Below are 16505 nucleotides of genomic sequence, written 5' to 3' on the forward strand. Positions count from 1 at the left end.
GACAGAGGGTGCCCACCAGCAGGCCAGCCCTTCTGGGCACCGCACCCGGGGCTGGAGGCGCCAGGCTCTGTCCTCATGAGCAGCATTGGCTTCGGACCCCCGGCCCCTCTCACCGGCCAATGGTGTGTTTCAGATCGGCAAGCTGCGCAGCGAGCTGGAGATGGTGAGTGGGAATGTGCGGGTGATGTCAGAGATGCTGACGGAGCTGGTGCCCACCCAGGCGGAGCCTGCAGACCTGGAGCTGCTGCAGGTGAGCGCACACCTGCCCCCCAGGTGCCTTCTTGCTGCTTTGACCGCACGCACTCCTTCCCCACCCACGCTTACTCTGAACTCCTTGGTCACTGTGGGGGATGGCAACACCAGGGACTTCGGACTCCGTCAGATTGGGATCAGAGTAGTCCCTCTGCCTCGGTCTCCTCACCTGTGAGATTGCTGCAGGAACAGCCTTCGTGGTACAAACCCGACGTGAGAGTTTCGTAAGCTTCTGCCCACCCTGGGCCCAGTTCCGGGGAAGCTCCCAATAAGTAGTGCTGAGAAAAAGCTGCTGGTGAGATTCCCAGCTCTTGGAACACGCACTTGGCCGGCAGGCGAGAGAGAGCAGCGCCGGTCCTGAGATGAGAGCGTGGCTGGTCTCGGGAGCTGAGGCAGGCGGGAGCTGTGGGCTGCCGCTCCTGTGTGTCACGCGATATTCCCACAGCCCCGTCCCCAGCTGGTGAGGGCGGGGGGCACTGGGGCAGAGGGAGCTGGGTGTGGGAGAAGGCCCCTTCCCCGCAGAGGTCAGTTCACAGGGGTGCCAAGAAAGCTGGGCGGGTGGGGGGGGGGGACTTGGAGGAATGCGGTGCTTGGTGTGATTGTCTCATTCCGGGCCTCCCTCCCACTAGGCCTCACCCTCCTTTGGGTCAGGGCTGCGTCGGGCCCATCCCTGTGTCCCCGTGTCTGGCTGAGCTGCCCTGTGCACTTGCACAGGGGTCCTTCCCTTCGGAGGGTCAGGGAGGACAGTTGGAGTCTCGGAGTGGGAGGCACACATGCCTCTGAGGACTGTGTGAGGGCAAATGACAGAGGCTTGAGTGAGTGCGGGGGCAGCAGGGTGCTCTTAACCTTCCGTGTCCCAGGCCAGGGCCAGAGGGTGTGAGTGATGGCTGGAGGGGGCGGGCTGGCTGACGCAGGGACAGCTCACCTGCACTGAGCACATCCCACATGCTGGGCTCTGATGTGGACGCTTGATATTCATTCACTTAATCGTTACCCCCTTCCAGGAGGCAGGGACTCTTATCCCCATGTTCCAGGGCAGCAGACAGAGGCAGGGAGGTCATGTGATATGCCCTGGGTCACATGGCTGGTGAGCAGCAGAGCTGGGATTTGAACCCAGTGGTCTGGCTCCAGCTGCTGTTCTTGAGAAGACAAGAAAGTGGGAACAAAGCCCTGAGTGTCGTTGGTCATGGGAGGAGGAGGGGGGAGACCCACCAGCTGTTGAAAGTCTCGCTAAAAGCAGATAAGGAAATCCCAGGAGGAGAAGGCCTGACCCAGGAGCAGGCGGGTAACAGGGTCCAAAATCAATACTGGGGCAGCATCGGGTCCCGATGACACCTCCAGGAGAAGAGGGCGGGGTGTGGCCACAGGCACCTGTCCGCCAGGTGGCGGGTACCTGAACAAAGAAACACTCAGTCCTGCAAATGAAATATTTATAACGCTGTGGCTTTTCACATCCCTCTCCCTCCCAGTCATGTTTGAATATGTAACGCTTACTAATTAAAAGTCAGGCTGGGCCGTGGCATCTGGACGAGTGCAGCGTGGGGCCCTGGCACAGAAAAGGGACATCGGTGGGGAGACTGGGGGGGGGCCTGAGCAGACCCTGTGGTTGAGCTGACGGCACCGTGCCCGTGGCAGCATCCTCGTCTTGACAAACGCCAGACTGGAGAGGCTGGGTGAGGGGTTTCAGGACCTCTCTGCATTGTCCTGGCAACTTTTCTGTAAATCTAAAATCATTCCAAGACAAAAGTATTTTTAAAAAATAAGTCAGTGAGAATCATGAGACAAGAACTCAGGATCGGGGTTTGCGGGTGGTAGTTGGAGTCATCTGGTTCATTTTCATGTTTTGGTTTAAAGACAAAAACCGTGCGCCCCGAAGAGCTGCAGTGGGCTCAGCCAGCCGCCCCCAGCCCCAGCTTCCCAGCTGAGCGAAGGCGGCAGCCGGGGCGTCCTCTGAAGCCTGCACAAAGCCAGGTCCTACCAGCGACACCCTTTAGGCGTGTCAGTTAAACGTTAGAACACTGGGAAGGGAAATTTGGAGGCTCGCTCGTAGAACCCCTGAAGCTATTCTGTGCAGCTTGAACTGCGGCCTGGAAACCTCTCGGTGCTCCAAGGCACCCAGAGGCCGGAGCCCACCCTCCGGAGACGGCCTCCCCCTGGGCCCGGTGGCCACAGCTGTCTCGCTCGCTTTCCCGGCAGGAGCTCAACCGGACGTGCCGCGCCATGCAGCAGCGGGTCCTGGAGCTCATCCCCCGGATCACCAACGAGCAGCTGACGGAGGAGCTGCTCCTGGTCAACGACAATCTCAACAACGTGTTCCTGCGCCACGAACGGTAGCCCGCCCCGCCCTCCTGCTCTCCCCACACCGCTGGCCGGCCGTTGTCTCCCTCTCACGTGCCAGCTGCCCACCTGGCACACGTGCCCTCGGCTGTCTTCCTCCAGCACGGGCCTGCATGCCCAGCCTCCCTCCCACCCCTCCCAGAGTTAGCCCCACATCTGTGTCCCTGCGCCCAGCCCAGGGATGACAGCGGTGCTGGCTGCGAGCACGGGCAGGCCTGCACTGCCCTTGCTCCCTCCACCGCTGCCTGGCCCTGGGGCCTGGGCCCACTTGACTTAATCAGGGCTCTTTGACTATCAGCCACTTAAATCGTTTCTGGCTGAGTTAAACGGAAAAAGAATCGATGAGATGAATAGCTTCTATTAAACGCGTAGCTTTAGAATCCAAAGAAGAGCGAAGCAGCGAGGCCTCCCAACGGAACAGGGAGGACAGCTCCTAGGGCTGCTCAGGGGTCTCTGGGGCAGCAACTCCTGGACCTCGTCCCCAGGGTGTCACTGCCAGTACATGGGTGCTTGTGTCGGTCTGTTCGGGAGTCAGATCCCCAAGAGGGCCCCTTGATGGCAGCCCCGCCAGGACCCTGGGAAGTGGGGGAGAGCGGGTCCCCGGGGAAGCACTCGGGGGCCCTGACAGGAGAACGGAGAAGGGGTGCTGGGCCTGCAGAAACAGCGTCCCCCACACTCCCCCGACTCTGTCACACGGGCTCCTGTTCGCTTGTCTAATGCTAATTGTGACTGGTGGCCACACACTGGACAGTCCAAACTGCGACACCTCTGCAAGAGACAGAAGGGCCCGTTAATAATTCCCTGGGGACATCGTGGGGTGTCAGCCGGGTCTGTGCGGGACAAGCAGGCCGTGTCGTCACCCTGACCGCCCGCTGCGTGGTCGGGCCCCACGGGCGGCAGAGCTCTGCCTGCGCCGTGCCGAGGGCCCTCCCGGTCTGTCTCCCTGACTCGGCTCCCTCCGTCTCGTAGGTTCGAGCGGATCCGGACCGGCCAGACCGCCAAGGTAAACCGCTTCCTTCCTGCGACTGGGTCAGGGCCTTGTCACCAGGGAGAAGGGCTGTGCTCACCTCCCTCGCACCCCCGAGTCCTGGACAGGAGGTGCCTTTGTGTGTAGGCCCCTGAAACAGTCCCCTTCTGACTTGGTATGTCCCTGTCCCTTTAAGGCCCTGCCACCGGCTGATGCCCAAGGGCCTTCCCACCCTCCCAGAGGGCACAGCAGAGCTAGAGGCCAAGGGGAGACAGAAAAACTCCTAAGTCATAGCTGCCCGGGCCCTGGTGTGTGACAGCTCCTCGGGCAGGGGCCCGTGTTTCAAGCAGAGGGGACCGAGGCTCCAGGCAGAGAGATGACAGCGGCCTCTCCCTTCCCCCCAGGCTCCAAGTGAGGCCGAAACAGCAGCTGACCTCATCGACATGGGCCCTGACCCGGCAGCCAACAGCAACCTCTCGTCCCAATTGGCGGGAATGAGTAAGTGCGCGGCACCCCTGAGCTCTGGGGGTGCCGTCCTGTGACACACTTGGGGCCGGTGCACCCCCAGCAGAACCTCAGCCCAGCCCTCGCCTCACCGGGGCCCCGACCTCGGCGCAAGGACCAAGCCTGTGGGACTCACCCCCACCAGCTCCCCGACGGCCGAGCCCTCTCAGTCTCAGAAATCCCACTGCCTGGAGGCTGCCCCTCCACACTGAGTTCTCCATGGCCCGGGTCATCTGGGTGTGCTTGGGCAAGTCCCTTGAGCACCCTGTGTCCCTCTTCCTTCCTCTGGAATGGCAGGAACGGGCCCTTTCTCGCAGGCCGTCGTGAGGACGGAGTAAGCTCGGGGTGAACCCGGCTTAGGCCAGTGCCAGGCCCAGAGCGCGCTCCTGACACATGCTAGCAGCCGCCGGCGCGCGCTGTGGTCAGTTTTAAGGTTACTGACGGCCTGCTTCGTGCCTAGCCTTAGGAAGTTGTTTTGAGAGAAGTGACTACCCACAGCCCCTCGGCCGGCAGGTGGCCTGCCCCATCTGTACATCCCGCCCTGTCTCACCCCTGTTTCAGCTGCTTATCCAGAGCCCGCCCTAGGCCTGGCAGGTGGCAGCTTGGCCACGGCGTGTACAAGGACAGGCGGGCGGAGTCTCATGTGGCCCCTCTGTCCCTGCAGACCTGGGCTCCGGCAGCGTGAGAGCTGGCCTGCAGTCTCTGGAGACCTCCGGCCGGCTGGAGGACGAGTTTGACATGTTTGCGCTGACACGGGGCAGCTCGCTGGCTGAGCAGCGGAAAGAGTGAGTGGCCGGGCCCTACCCTGACCCTCTACAGTCCGGGGCGCTCCCTGCCGGAGAAGAGTCTCTGTCCAGGTCCCTGAACCCCCCTCCCATGCAGGGTGGGCACACCCCATGGACAAGCACACAGCCCCCTGCCCGTCCTCTCGGGATGGCAGAGTTCCTTCCCCCCAAGTCAGTCCCATGTGGCCCAGAGAGCCCGGTGGCCAGGTGGCAGAGCTGTGTGGGGAAAGGACTGCCTGTAGGTTGATGACCAGCTGTGTGCCAGAATCTTACATAAGCTGATCAGAGGAGGAAACTGAGGTACAGAGGGGCTGGGTCCTTTGCCCTGGCTCAGGCAGCTACACGGCTTCCTAGGGTGGGAGCCTGCTCCTGTCTGGGGCAAGGAGAGTCTCCAGCCCGACTCAGGTCCCTGCAGCTTTGTACACAGTGCACCAAGGTGCACCAAGCCCCTGGGGCCAGCAGGGAGGCTCCCGAGGGGCCCTCAGGAGCTTGCGCAGTCCATTCTGTCATTCCCTACTCCCTGTTGCCCCTCTCCGGTCTGCCCGCTCCGCCCCAGAGCCGGGCTTCCATCCTCCCGTGCGGACTGTCCGTTTCCAGGGAGATGCTTTCAGCCGTCAGGGCCCGTGCCAGCCCCTGGCCTCCACTTCCCGTGACGCACTGTCTGCAGGCGCGTCTGGGAAGCAGCGTGCCGAGGCTGGTGGACCCCGAGTCTGAGCCGGGGCCCTCCACAATGGACAGCTGAGGAAAGCTCTGGATTAAGAAGCCTTCCTAGTAGACCCTCCAACTCCCCAGTGGTGATTCTGGTGCCTTTAGAGACTGTTGGTGGGCCCCCAGAGGGCCCAGGCACACCCTCTCCACGGTGGCAAATCCAGGGGTAGCCCGCCTGGGTCTGTGGGGCTGCCCACAGCCCTGCCCACTGGCCTGAGACAGCTCTGGGAAAAGGAGGGCTGATGAGCCATCATTGTTCGGGCAGAATCTATAGTCCCAAGCCCAGGTACCCTGGGACCAGCAGCCCACGGTTGCCATGGAGTTAGGAACGCTGTGAGGCTGCTGTGCAGATGGAAGCTAATGAGTCCAGTGGGACCTAACAGCCAGGAGGGTGACTGTTAGGCCTGTTAGGCCCGTAGGCCTGGCAGATGGCACACTGGCCACGTCAGAGAGCCCCTGGCACCTGGCCCAGCTCGCCGGCCTGGCCTGAGGTTTGCTGTTACCGAAGCAGGGCCCTGAGGGCTGGAGAAGAGCACACCCGGAACATTCTCTCCGGGGCCTGCAGCCTCTGGGAGAGACGTGCACACGGCCCACTGCCGTGCGGTGCGGAGTGCTGTCCTGGAGGGGGGCCCCAGGCACTGCGGCCTGGGCAGCAGGGCGAGGGCATCGGGATGGCCACTCCAGGCCATGGGAACAGCCTGCGCAGAGGCACAGAGACAGGCGAGAGCGTGCGAGCCAGGGGCGGAGCAGGCGGTCCGACACAACGTCGTGTACCTTCTCAGGCCACGGGTTCTCCGCGGAACCCCAGGGTTGGCCTCCACCCCCACAGGAAGTGCCCTGCAGGGGACAGGAGCGTGCCCTAGTTTGGCGTTCCTTTTCCTCTGTCCTCCTGCCAGGCGCCCTCCATGTTGGTCCAGCTGGATCTCTAGCCCTGGTCACCTGACTGTCCTTGGGCCTCCTCACCTTGTGCTGTTCTGTGTACCTGGGTATCTGGCCCACGCCTCCTCTGAACTCTGCCAGCTCTGCCTCCACCCGCCAGGAAGCCAACTCCTTGTTGGGCCTGCGTTTCTGCTCCAGCCCTGACCACAGCTGTCGTGGTCATGCCCCCCGCCAACCCCACCTGACCTCCCCAGGTCCCCCCCAGCCCCTCCACTCTTGGCGCCAAGGAGAGTGACGGGTGCATCTGGGGGAGCCAGTCAGGGCTGCCTTAGCCAGGCTTTGCCGGAAGCAGGACGGCTCTTACTCAGCTTCTTCCACCTCATCGTTCTGAGGGCGCGCCCCACTTCCTCCCATGCCACTGTGTCACCCTGAGTGGCCCGGGTCCAGCCCCCGGCCAGCAGTCTTCCCGGGACCATCGGAGGAGCAGCCCTCCCTCCTGTGCTGGGCGTGGGACCACAGACACCTGGCCCAGGTGTGCAGCCCCGTCTGGGCCATGTGGCCATCCTCTGGTGGGTCCACTGGGCCCTCCACTGCACCAGGCCTGGCCCCTGGGGACGGCTGCGCTTCGGCCTGCAGGCCGTGCAGGCGTGAGTGTGAAGAGACGGAGGGAGAGGGAGAGCAGTGGAGGTGATGAGCGCAGTTGGGGAAGAACACACAGTTCAAGGGAAGGGAAGCATCCGCTTCTGTGGGTTCCCAGACATGCCCTCTCCTGCCTGTGTCCACAAGGCACCTGCTGTGTCTTGGGTGCAGGGACAGCAAATGGCTGCCTCCACACCCTGAGCGAGCAGCCCCTCCCTGGGCATCGCTTCCGCCTCGCCACTGCCGGGAGCTCGCTGCCCAGCATTAGCCAGGGGTGCTGAGCTCCTCTCCGGAAGGGCATGAGCACACTGCCCACCCCCCAGCTTCAGGCTGCTCCAGCAAGGCCCTCAGACTGTCCCCAGCCTGTTCGTCATGAACGGGTGCCGCGCACCCAGGGGTGAACTAGCTGGTGACCACACTATTCTAGCTGGCTGCCCTTCCCATGGGAGCGAGGGGGTGGCAGCGCTCTTCAGAGCAGCTGCATGGGAATTTGGGGCAGGGGCTTATTCAAGAGGCCCCTTGAAGTACCAGCCTGCCCCATCCCCAGGAGGGCAGGTGGGCATTGCCAGAATTAAGTGTGACAGGGTCCCCATTTCCAAAGCCTGGAGCTGGTGCTGCCTCGGCGTCAGCAGTGTGGGGTGCTCCCCCGGCCCACACCCACCCATACCTGGAGGAAGACTCCTTGTCTCTACCTGTGCAGGGATTTCCCTTGGTAGCTGGGGCCCTGGGGCTTGCCGCTTCCCCACAGTGCCGGACTGGCCCAGTGCTGAGGTCTCACCTCCTCTCTGCCAGGGGTTCAGAGCGGGGATAACAGCACCAGGGCTGTGTCCCCAGGATGTCCCCTGCATCCCCTGGATGGCCCCTCTGTAGCAGCCAGGGGACATACCCAGGCCCCCTCGCTAGCCCAGATTCTCTCCCACTCCTGGTGTATTCGCTCGTTCCTGCCAAGACTCCACCTCCAGTCCAGGAGACACCTCCTTCCCTGTCCGCATCTGCCCAGGAGCTGCCAAGTCGGCCCCTCCCTCCCAGCTCCTCACTACACTGCACCCCGTGCTGCCGGACTGGGGGGGAATGGCGGGGACGGCCACTTGGGGAGCCAGCCGCCTGCCCAGGGACCCGTTCAGAAGGGTCTAGAGGTAGGAATTCCCCACGAGTGTGGGCTCACTGGCCCTACGTCTCATCCCTGGAGTTTGGCCAAATCCGTGACGGCCGTTGGTGGTCTTGTCCTGGCCTTGGCCAGCAACACCCTCCCCCACTTCTCCAGCCGTGCTGCTGCCGGCCATGCAGCCCACCCCAGGTCCCATTCCCAGAGGCAGCAGCTGGGGTCCTTCCCACCGTCCCAGGCAGGCCTGCAAGTCGGAGGCCTCCCTGGGGTCCGAGCCAGCCGTGCCCTGGCGCGACCCAGGTCCACACAGGGTGTGGGTCCAGCTCACCCCTGCCCGTCTCCCTCCATCCCACACCAGCCGGCATGCCCGGTGCAGCAAGAGCAGCATCTAACGGCCGTGGTGGCCTCTGTTTCAGGGTAAAATACGAAGACCCCCAAGCTACGGACGGCCTGGCTGGAGCCCTGGACGCCCGGCAGCAAAGCACCGGAGCGGTGAGCAGGGGGCCCAGGGGGAGGCAGGGAATGCTCGCCCCCGTGTCCCCCCATGTGCCTGGCACTGGATTGGCACGCCCGCCACCCGGTCCTCATTTGGTTGTCCTCTGGGCCTTCTGTAGCTAGTGTGAGTGTTCCCCTCTCACCGCTGAGGAAACTTGGTCATCAGCCCAAGGTCACACGGCGAGAAGGTTAGAGCAAAGCCTCAGGCCTGAGCCTGAGACAGAGCTGCAGTCTGGCAGCCTGGGTCCGCCCCCCAGTGCCACCTCACCAGCTGTGTGTCCTGGGGCAGATGACGGCCTTCCTGACTCAGTGTCTTCATCTGTGTGCCGGAGCTTACGTGTGCCCACATGATGGATGAGGATGCATGGGGGAGGGGGTGTATTTAAGGTGCTGGGCACGGCCTGAGAGCCCAGCCAGTGGTCTGGCTCACCGCCTCTCTGGAGACCTGCTGTTTGCAGGAGTGCGGACAGAGGGGGACCAGAAAAGGAACTAGAGCTGCAGCGTCTGCCGCTGCTGCCCCTCCCGGCCCCTCCCAGCCCCTCAGCCTTGCGTGTCCTCCCCGCTGCCTGCCTGCCCTTCCACCCTGCGACCACAGGGAGGCACCCTGGGCGCCATTTTTGTTCCATTGAACTGCCGAGTCTGTACTGAGTGACAGCCAAGTGCCAGCACTGAGCGCGCACTGTGGGTGACCCCTTCCCCCTGGCAGGAACTCCCAGCACACCTCTCATGCCTCTGGGTTTGTTTCCGATGTCTGGGCTGTGACAATTTCTGCCCCAGTAAGGGGACAGAGTTGCTCCTGGGGAGGTGTCAGAAACAGCAAGACCCGGGGTTGGGAGAGGCAGGGTCTGGGATGCGGCCGGCGGAGGAGAGGGTTGGTAGCAGCACGGGGCTTCTGAGGCCGGGGTGGGACCAGCTGGTGGGGACGAAGCCTGCGTGCCGACAGGGACCAGCAGGCCTCGGGGGCCGCTGGGAGGACTGTGGGGTTCGTTCTGTGTGAGGGGGAAGCAGTGGGCAGTCTGGAGCAGAGCGGGGCGTCCATCTGGCGTCCGTGTCGGAAGGAGCTGGCGTGGGAGCTGGGAGAGCCGCCCGGCCTGCAGTCGGGAGGGGGAGTCCCGGCCAGTTCCCAGAGACGCCCTCGGCATCTCGGGAGTCGCTCCCACGTCAGCGCAGGGCCCGCCCCGGCCAGCGAGGCAGTCAGGGGGGCCCGTGGGTGTTGTGTGGCCCGTCACCCGCAGAGCCCATCCCTGCGCTGTGTGAGCAGTTGCCCGTCGAGCCTGAGCTCCGGGCCAGGCTCCGTGCTGAGCTCTCTGCACCCCCCATACCGGTCACCACACGGACCCTTAGGGTGTGTCGTTTTTCCCTTCCATGGGGAGACACTGAGCCCCAGAGGGAGCCGGCAGCTGTGACATCCTTAGCATGGCCCCGGCGCACAGTGAAGTGTCTGCTCTCCATACACTGCTGGGTGGTTCTCCCACTTACAGCCACAGCACCAGGACTTGGAGCTGTGAGGGAACATGCCCGGGCCCTCACACCTGTCCATCCGTCTGGCTGCAAAGCCCACGTTGTGACAAGGACCCAGAGGGCCCACGGGACGTGAGCACCCCTGCCCAGCCTTCCTGTCCGAGGCCGGCCTCCTGGCTCCAGGGGTCACAAGTCGGGCACTCCGGGGGCCTGCTGGAAGCGCTTCCCTCTCTGGCCCCTGGCCTCCCCTGGGCAGGGGCTCCGGCCACACCCCGGCGGGCAGGCAGCCGTCCCAGCCAACCCCTTCCTGTGGCGGATGAGGGAGCTGCAGTCCAGAGACGGGTGTCACTTGCCCAGGGGACACAGCATCTCGGGGGCACACCGAGAACTGGAACCCGGGTCTCCTGGCCCCGGCACCCCCTCGCAGTTGGCCGCCAGACGGAAAGCCATCTACTTGCAGAAAAGCAAAAACTGATCAGTGAAGGCTCACTCTCCTCTGATAACCTGAGAGGTTTAAGCCACTTCCACCAGACCAGGGTGTGACTTTCTCAAAACCAGGTCAGTAAACACCTGCTCCCAAGGTGTTTAATAAGTCTGGCTGGTGGGAAGGCTTTCTCCCGCTGAACCACCAGAACGTGATTTCGAGCCACCAAGTACGGAGTGGGAGCAAGCGCCGGCTCCGTGGCAACCAGTGTTTGCCCCCCCAACCCGAGTCCACACGTCCTGTGACGCGTGGATGTGTGTGCCAGGCCTGTGTGGGTCTGTCTAGGGTGGGGAGGCGGGGCCCATTTCCTTCTCACACCAGTCCGTCTAGGGCCCAAGGAGCCCCCACTTGCCCTCCGTAAACAGGGGAACCAGTGCATCCACACCTGAGAGGCCCGTCCGGATCCCCTGAAAGCCAACTGGCTGACCCGGGGCTGCCCCCTGGGGTCATTGTGGAGCGGGTGGGGACGCTTCTCCCTGCCCATTCAGGGTTCCGGCGGCCCAGGGCCTTGTGGTTTACTCCAAATGAGGCACCCTCTGTGGCCTCCTGTCCCCTTTAGCCTGCCACCACACCCCCACACAAGCGAGCACGCTCACCACACGTGTGCACACACACACACACACAGGCCTCCTGAGGGGGCAGCAGGCCCGCGGGCCTGTAAGCACGTCTCTGTCAGAGAAGCCCCCAGCACGCCGTGGCCCGGGCCCTCCCGCCTCCCTCAGAGTGACCCTCTCTCACCAGATGGGAGGCAGCAGAGAGAAGAGCCTCGGTGACTGGATGGTGAGACCAGGCGCGGGGAGGAGGGGCTGTCGCTGGCAGGGGCCCCGCCCTGGTGGTGCCCTCAGAGGGAGCAGGACTGCAGCCCCAGAGGAGAGCAAGGGCACCCCGAGAGCCTGGGCAGCCAGGGGCCTGCTGCGCCCAACCCGGCACTCGGCGTGGTCCTGCTCCCTCCCCTGCTGCTTCCGTGGCCCCTGGCATCCCGCTGGCAGCTGGAGGCGATGGGCGCTTGCCTGGCTCTGGGCACGGAGCGCCAGCGGACAGCGGCATGGGAGGGGGAGCTGGTGTGGGCAGCCCAGAGCTCTTGCTACTCCCGCCTCCTGTCTGGGCTTCCTGCTGCCCACTCGGGGCCTCAGGTGCTGGAGAGGCAGCTTGGGGACCCAGTGGGCCTGGTGGGAGACAGACTCTCCTGCTTTCCCAGAGCAGCCTGCTGGCGACTCTGAGTGCTCCTGCGTTTGACTGCTCTGGCGAGCCCTGTGCCAGGCTCGTCATGGCAGTCGTCTCACGTGACCCTTACAGCCACCCGGACAGCAGGTGCTGCCGTTACCCTCTGTTACCAGGGGCGGTGTGAGGGTCAAAGGAATGAAGGAACCTGCCCGCAGTCACGCTGGACTGAGGGGCTGAGCCAGACTCCAGGCTCTGGCTCCACAGTCTGCCCAGAACCTCCAGGCAGGTCCTCCCACTGAGGAGCGCTCGGGGGAGGAAGCCCGCGGCCCCCATCCAGCCGACAGCCCCAGCCCCAGTCCACCAGCCTGGCCTCTTCGGGTCTCAGCACCTCCCGAGCTTCAGCCCTCCCACCCTGAACTCGGTGGACACGCAGGGAGCAGAACCCGGCAGCCCCCTGCGCACAGTCATGCCCTCGGCCCACCCACGGTGGCCCACCCCTCCCTGGGCTGCGTCTTCCATCGGGTGCCCCTGAGCCCCTGGGCCTCGCCCTTCCCCTGCAGCCTGCAGCCTCACCCACACCCTCGGCGCGTGGGAGCTGGGTGTCCTTGCTCCCCTGGGGGCCTTGCTGCAGCTGGGAGGGGCCCTCTTGATGGCCCACAGGCAGAGCCGAGGGTCCCAGGCAGCCGGGCAGGGGCCCTCCTGGAAGGGATGCCAGGATCTCAGCCCCCCGAGGGGCACGGCAGGTCCGACCGGCCCCAGGTCATCAGTGGGAAGGCTCGGGGCCTCAACTCTGCCCCTGTCCTCCCAGATCCCCGTCACCCAGGCCTGCCTCATGGAGGACATTGAGCAGTGGCTGTCCACTGACGTGGTGAGTTGGGGCCCACCCAGTCTGCCCCTGAAAGGGGCCCCATCTGTTTCAGGAGGACGTGACTGGTCATGGGGGCGGGTGGACAGCTAGTGGGTGACAAAGGGAGCGTTACTGTGGGACGCCTCAGCAGCTGGAAGTGTCCCCTCTCCTGCCAGCCACCTACCTCCTCCCGGGCACCGCACCCCTCGAAGCTGCTGGCGCTGACCCGAGGGGCCGAGGCAGCGCCCATTTTACAGATCGGAGACAGATGAGCAGCTGAGAGGGGCTCTGTGTCCAGGAGGAGGTGGGTGGGGGGTCCAAGCAGTTTCCCCCACCCCCCAGTAAGTTCCCTCCCCAGCATCTCCCACCCCCTCTCTGGGGGGCAGGAACCACGTGCCTGGGCCCTGCCAGGCCCAGAGGCCGCCTCCTTTCTGCAAGCCGCGAGACTGAGTTTCTGCCCGAGGCCAGGCGAGGAGGGTCCGCCTGTTCCGTCTGCGGCGGAGACCCACCCCTCCCCAGCCCCCAGCCTGAGCGCTCCTGGCCTCCGTCTCCGGGTGTGGGCCTTCCCCAGCATAGGGGCGTGTCCGTCCACCATCCCCCCCCCCACACACACACACACACAGGGAAGGACAGGAAGTAGCGTTCACTGAGGACCCCTCAGCACCACACCCTGTGCTTGGTGCGCTGCCCGTGCTGGTCCCCCCTAGCTCCCCACCAACCAGAGAGCCAGACTCAGAAAAGGCAGTTGACGCCCACGGCCTGGCAGCTGAGAGGAGGTCCGGGTCCTCGGCCGGCAGAGCCTGAGTCTGGGTCACTCTGGTTCCGAGGCTGGGCCCTGCCCTGCCCCGCCCTGCCCTACCTAGCCCTGCTCCACCTCACCCCTGCCCACCTGACCTCTGCCTCCTCTGCCTTCTCAGGGGAATGACACGGAAGAGCCCAAGGGTGTCACCAGCGAAGGTAGGAGGCCCCGGCCCTGGCCACCTGCCCGTGCCCCCCCACCCCCACCCCACTCAGGCCTCGGAGCCCACCCCCAGCCGCTCCCTTGTTTCTCTAGAATTTGACAAGTTCCTGGAAGAACGGGCCAAAGTGGCTGACCGGCTGCCCAACCTCTCCAGTCCCACCGCCGAGGGGCCCCCGGGGCCCCGTCCCGGCAGCGCCCCTCGGAAGAAGACGCAGGAGAAGGACGATGACATGCTGTTTGCCTTATGAGCGGGGGCTGGCGGCCTGCAGCCCGAACCCCGCCGCCCCCACACCCCTTGGCCGGGGCCTCTGTCCCTCCTTCAGTGTTAAGGCTGCTTTGGGGGTAGCTTGTTACCCCCTTTTCTCCTCCTCAAGGCTGGGCCGTGCTGTTTGGGGGTGCGGGAAGGCAGCAGGTGAACTGGGGGGACAGGTCAGTTCTTCACTGGGGTCCTGGCCACCCCCGCCTCCTTCCCCCGCCCCAGCCAACTGCTCTGACTTAGCTGAGACCTGGGTGGCCTGAGACAGACAGGCTGGCTGCTTGGTGGCCTCTCCTTGCCCTGGGTGACCCTGTCCCCGGACCCGTCCCCAGGGGGGCCCTCTTCAGAGCCCGCGCTGCCGGTCGGAAGCTGGGAACGGAAGCTTCTGCCGCAGCCTTTGGTCCCTTCCCCAGCCCCTGCCCCACGGGGCCGGAAGACTCTGGCCCGCTGGTGAGGGCTGGGGACACGGCCCTCCTCGGGGCTGCACACGGTCTGGTGGGAAGTGCGCGGCGGGGCCGGCCCAGGTGCCCCAGCCCCAGGCCGCAGGGGCGGCTGCGGGGCCCGCCCGGAGCACCTGTGGCCCATAGCCTCCTCCACTGCCTTCCCCACCCCCGTTCCTCTTCCTGCCGGGCATGGGCCACCCACCTGTTGGTTGATCCTCTTGTACTGGGAGAGGTGCCTTTATAATATCCCCCATTAAAGGTAGAAAATCACCCTGCGAGCGGCTTCTTTGTGTCACCAGCGGCTGGGACAGCCTAGCCTGAGCACTCTGGGCTGGGGTCAGCCAGGGAGTGGCATCTGCAGGTGGTCCAGGGGGAGCAGTGGGCCTGAGCCCCCACCCATACCGCACCAGGTACAGGCACCTCACACAGCAGCTCAGCTACCATTCGCCCCGTTGCCATCCCTCTGACACCCCCTCGTGCTCAGCACCTTCTCACCACTGCCCTACTTGTGGCGGGGCAGCAACCACAGGCAGGAGCACGGTGTCGTCGGTGTGGGGGGATGTTCCTGCAGGGAGCAGATGGCGTCCCTGGTGAGCCCAGGTGCCAGGCACGGGAGGCTCTGCGGGCTCACGGGACCGTCACGACAGCCCCGGGCAAAGCAGGGTCACCACCTCGTCTCACTGCAGCTGCGGCTGCGGCTGCGACTGCGGCTGCGACGGTCATGTGAGCCGCCCAGCTCAGCAGGAGCGCAGGTGCGGTTGTTTGTCCTGTGCTGGCCGCTCCTCGTGCCTCAGTGCCAGGTGACGGCCTCACTTGTCAGGTGACGACACCGGGGCACTTCGCATGACTCGTCACACAGCCCAAGGAGCCAGGCCAGCTCGGGCGCAGGGCACCGGTTCTTATCTCGGTCCCTGCGGCCAGTGGGCCCCAGCTCCTGGGTGCCACCTTTCCTGGTCCGGAAGGCCCACTTCCTCCAGCCTGGAATTTCCGAGAGTCACTGCTGGTGGCATGTTGGCACCTCCCAGCCCAGGCCTCAGTGGCGGGAGGGAGAAGACCGGTGTGGGTTGGGACATTGACCTGCCTGAAAGGTCAGCCCACGCGGGAGAGCAGAAGTTGGAGCACCTGGGTCCAGGGGGCCCCAGCGGCTGCCGTGGGGCCTGCAGCTCCAATAGCCACCAGCCCCCGTCAGCAGTGGGCGGGCAGGCCTGCGCTTTGAGGTGTGGCCCAGGGATGGGCACGCAGAGACCTGGCCCAGCCAGCCCTCCAGGTGCAGCAGGGACAGGGAAAGCAGCTTGGGGACAGGTGCAGGGGACCCTGAGCTTGTCCATCCTCTACACGGGAGGAGGCCCGTTCTAGCGCAAGCCTCACAGCGTGCCCAGGAGCAGGCCTGGAAGGGCGGTGGCTGGGTCCACGTCTGGCCCTTTTCCCCAGCCTAAGCCCCCTGCTCTGGGTGTGGAGGCCGCTGCCCCACGTGCCCCCGGGTGGGCCAATTGGTCTGACCAATTTCGGGGAGATGACGGCACCCTGGGCCCTCGCCCTCCGGTCGCACCACACTCGGCCGTCCCAAACTGGAGGTCGCCTGCTCCGTCCTGCATCAGTGGGCCGTGTGTTCACGGGAAGGCTGTGGTTGTCAGGAGGCAGCAGGTGTCCGTCCAGACCCTCTGACTGCCGGTGATTTCAGGGACTTGACCTCCCAAGGAGCCGCAGCTCCCGCAACAGTGTCTGTGCCGTTCTCCTGGGCCTGGGCCGCTGTCCTCACGGGGGCCGCGGGAACAAGGAGGGTCCGTCCACCCAGGCATCCTAGATCAGCTCTGCAGACTCAGAGTGGGGGCTTCTCGAAGCCCCCTCTGTGGAGGTGGCAGGGGCGCAGGCCAGTGCTCCACAGTGACCACGAGGGGGCAGCAGAGCCAAACGCACCAGGTCCTCCCCAGGTGCACAGGGGTGAGGCAAGGTGGCCACCAGCCGGCCTCTGAACTGTCCCTCTCTGCCCTCGGTGCCACTGCACAGGGGTCTTTGTCCCCAGACCCAGGCCTCATGCAGACTCTGCCTCTGCCTCCCTACCCCACTTCTCCGAGAGGGGGGGCTGGGAGCTCAAGTGGGAAGGACCTGCAGGGAGAGAGAACAGGACCCCAGCCCATAATCACCCTGAGGCTTCTGGGAAGGTTTCCCTGAGAGGGGCTGGGGGCCAACGGACGGGAGCCCTGGGTGTGCACTAACC

The 16505-nt window shown here is 64.9% G+C and overlaps 1 protein-coding gene across 2 annotated transcripts in view; it reads left to right on the forward strand.

The window, feature by feature from the left end:
- The window catches only part of TOM1 (target of myb1 membrane trafficking protein), a 38426-nt gene extending 23863 nt beyond the window's left edge, over positions 1-14563 (forward strand). Inside the window, exons 7-16 of one of the 2 annotated variants that reach the window (XM_036019539.1) lie at positions 134-250; positions 2449-2582; positions 3559-3592; positions 3961-4054; positions 4725-4845; positions 8593-8668; positions 11358-11396; positions 12589-12648; positions 13545-13584; positions 13682-14563. In XM_036019539.1, the coding sequence (XP_035875432.1) occupies positions 134-250; positions 2449-2582; positions 3559-3592; positions 3961-4054; positions 4725-4845; positions 8593-8668; positions 11358-11396; positions 12589-12648; positions 13545-13584; positions 13682-13836 (870 nt within the window). In that variant the 3' untranslated portion in view covers positions 13837-14563. The remainder of the gene's footprint in view (positions 1-133; positions 251-2448; positions 2583-3558; positions 3593-3960; positions 4055-4724; positions 4846-8592; positions 8669-11357; positions 11397-12588; positions 12649-13544; positions 13585-13681) is intronic. The other variant, XM_028532067.2, reaches the window with a different exon arrangement.
- Positions 14564-16505: the final 1942 nt, after the last annotated feature.

Source organism: Phyllostomus discolor, chromosome 2, assembly GCF_004126475.2.
Source record: "Phyllostomus discolor isolate MPI-MPIP mPhyDis1 chromosome 2, mPhyDis1.pri.v3, whole genome shotgun sequence".
NCBI classification, from domain to species: domain Eukaryota; kingdom Metazoa; phylum Chordata; class Mammalia; order Chiroptera; family Phyllostomidae; genus Phyllostomus; species Phyllostomus discolor.